This window comes from Cotesia glomerata, linkage group LG3 (assembly GCF_020080835.1).
Source record: "Cotesia glomerata isolate CgM1 linkage group LG3, MPM_Cglom_v2.3, whole genome shotgun sequence".
NCBI classification, from domain to species: domain Eukaryota; kingdom Metazoa; phylum Arthropoda; class Insecta; order Hymenoptera; family Braconidae; genus Cotesia; species Cotesia glomerata.
Genome location: NC_058160.1, coordinates 29,192,788 through 29,195,398, shown reverse-complemented (window position 1 = coordinate 29,195,398; position 2,611 = coordinate 29,192,788). Strand labels below are relative to the sequence as shown.

At 26.8% G+C, this 2,611-nt stretch overlaps 1 protein-coding gene across 1 annotated transcript; it reads left to right on the top strand.

Moving 5' to 3' along the window:
* Positions 1–1,408: 1,408 nt before the first annotated feature.
* On the top strand, positions 1,409–1,982 carry LOC123261477. Its single transcript, XM_044723072.1, has 3 exons — positions 1,409–1,454; positions 1,581–1,661; positions 1,733–1,982. The coding sequence occupies exons 1-3, from the start codon at positions 1,409–1,411 to the stop codon at positions 1,912–1,914; spliced, it is 309 nt and encodes a 102-aa protein (XP_044579007.1). The 3' UTR covers positions 1,915–1,982.
* The last annotated feature ends 629 nt before the right edge of the window (positions 1,983–2,611 follow it).

Below are 2,611 nucleotides of genomic sequence, written 5' to 3'. Positions count from 1 at the left end.
ATAACTAGATAATAAACTCTACTATAAAATTTTTTCCGTGTACCGACGTAGCAATTTCTGTTAAATTTAATGACAATAATAGTGATAATAGAGTGTTACATGTTTAATAAATAGCGCCAAAATTTTTACCGCAAATTAAAAATAATAATTCATATTGAATAGTTCAAATTTTTGATATTACGGCTAAAGTATTGGTTCTATAAAAATTTTTTCAAGTTGTCCAAAATTAAATTTTATAAAAAAAAATGTCTTCTGTTTTGTCCTTAGGATCAATAATTTCTCCGTAATTTCAAAAATAAGATTAATAATTGTAGGAAGTTATGAATAGGATTAATAATAAATAAAATGAAAAACAATATCATTATTCACATAGAGTCATTCAAATAGAATCTTTATTCAAAAAAGGAATCGTATCGAGAGAAGTGTCGTTACTTGACAGAGTTTAGTCGCAGACTAATTATAATGTTAAAACTATTTTATTGTGAGGTCTAACCGCCTCTTATCTGTATTGTCCTTAATAAAACACATGTTTTTCTTCTTAACTAAGACCGTAATATTTGGTTGTACTGTACAGTGTAAAATAGAGAGTCCTTTGTACAACTCAAGTACCTAAGGTCATAAAATCAAGCCTATACAGGCTTTCTTATTCTAGCTGCACAAATGTGCCGTAAATGTTTTTTTCACATTTAAAAACTAATAAAAGAAAATACGTTATTTTTCTAAAATAAATATTTCTAAGAACTAAATATCTAAAATATAAAACTAAAAGTTTGTAACTGAAATTTCTTTTTGCTCAGAGAATCCAACAATAATTCTCAAAAAATTTTAACCTTTCATTATAAATCTTAATTTTGGAATTACAGCTAAAATATTGGTTTTTTTGAAAAATCATAAGAAACATTTTTTATGTAAAATTAAACTTTTGTTTTAAACATTTTTTTATAGGACCAATATTTTCGCCGTAACATTATTTTAAACTGCGGCTAAAATTTGGGTATCATAAAAAAATTACTAATCGATGTTCTAATTAGCAAATTGTCTAACTCTATTTTATAAAATCTTCCATTTGTTCGAAAAAACAATTAGTTAAAAATTTATTATCACTTTAAAAAACCATTTAATATCTAATAGAGGTATAATATTTTAGTTTAAATCATTCAAATAATTTACAATTGGACTATTGCTACATCAAAATGTTAGAAAATCACCTTCTGCAAAATAAGGAGTTAGACCAATTGCTAATTAGACCGTCGTAATGATAAAAACATTTTAAAACTCAAGATTATTGAAAGAATCTTAGAGTCTGATGTATTGGAGCAAGATAATCTCGACGTAAAACCTTACAAAGTAGACGGCAAATTTTACGCAGCTCATTATCCAGCTGACCATTACAAACAAAGATATTACAATGTTCCTCAGTCAAATTTATACTCTCAAAATCCAACAATTTTTGCGTAAGTCGAGGCGCCGGCAGTTAAGCCGAAACAAGTAAGTTTTTAACATTGATAAATAATACTTGATTTAATTAAGGACTCGTGAAGCTCTGAATTGTGGTCAATAATTGATTGAATACAATGAAGATTCTAAAGAGTCTAGTAACAGTGATAATTCTTTAGAGAGTTTAGAATCTCAATCTGAGAACAATTATTGCTACTGTGCATGTAAATATACATTAATTATACATCACATTAACTAATTTATATACAATCAATTTTTTTATAATTTTAATTAGCGGAGGATAAGTCATCGAGTGAATCGTCGACTGATTGGTACAAAGTTAAAGACAGTAGAATGCAAAAAGTCATGCTGATTTTAGATAAAGTGGATTATGATCTGAGAAATTATATTTTAAATCAGATGAATGTTGACGTTCAACTAGAACAAGCTATTGATTATTTAAATAAAAATAATTGAATAAAAAATATTTTCCTAACTACCACATGTATGTACATTTGCATTTTTTTTTAAATTTATAATTCTAATGAAGATTTTTAACCAAAATTAAAATAATGCATTTTTGATGTAAAATTTGATGCAAATCATAAACATTTTTGATGTAAAATTAAATTTTGAACAACTTTGGTTTCAAAAATTTTTTATAGGACCAATATTTTAGCCGTAATATTATTTTAAACCTGCGGCTAAAATTTGGGTGTCACAAAAAAATTACTAATGATAAAAACATTTTAAATCTCAAGATTATTGAAAGAATCTTAGAGTCTGGTGTATTGGAGCAAGATAATCTCGACGTAAAACCTTACAAAGTAGACGGCAAATTTTACGCAGCTCATTATCCAGCTGACCATTACAAACAAAGATATTACAATGTTCCTCAGTCAAATTTATACTCTCAAAATCCAACAATTTTTGCGTACGTCGACGCGCCGGCAGTTAAGCCGAAACAAGTAAGTTTTTAACATTGAACAATAATATAATATTGATAAATAATACTTGATTTAATTCAAGACTCATGAAGCTCTGAATTGTGGTCAAGAATTGATTGAATACAGTGAAGATTCTAAAGAGTCTAGTAACAGTGATAATTCTTTAGAGAGTTTAGAATCTCAATCTGAGAACAATTATTGCTACTGTGCATGTAAATATACATTAG

Bases quoted from the DNA above. Each gene is read 5' to 3' on its own strand.
- LOC123261477 (XM_044723072.1), top strand. From the start codon at position 1,409: ATGTTCCTCAGTCAAATTTATACTCTCAAAATCCAACAATTTTTGC. The intron at 1,455-1,580 runs GTAAGTCGAGGC...AATACAATGAAG, and splicing joins CAAAATCCAACAATTTTTGC to ATTCTAAAGAGTCTAGTAAC. The intron at 1,662-1,732 runs GTAAATATACAT...AATTTTAATTAG, and splicing joins CAATTATTGCTACTGTGCAT to CGGAGGATAAGTCATCGAGT.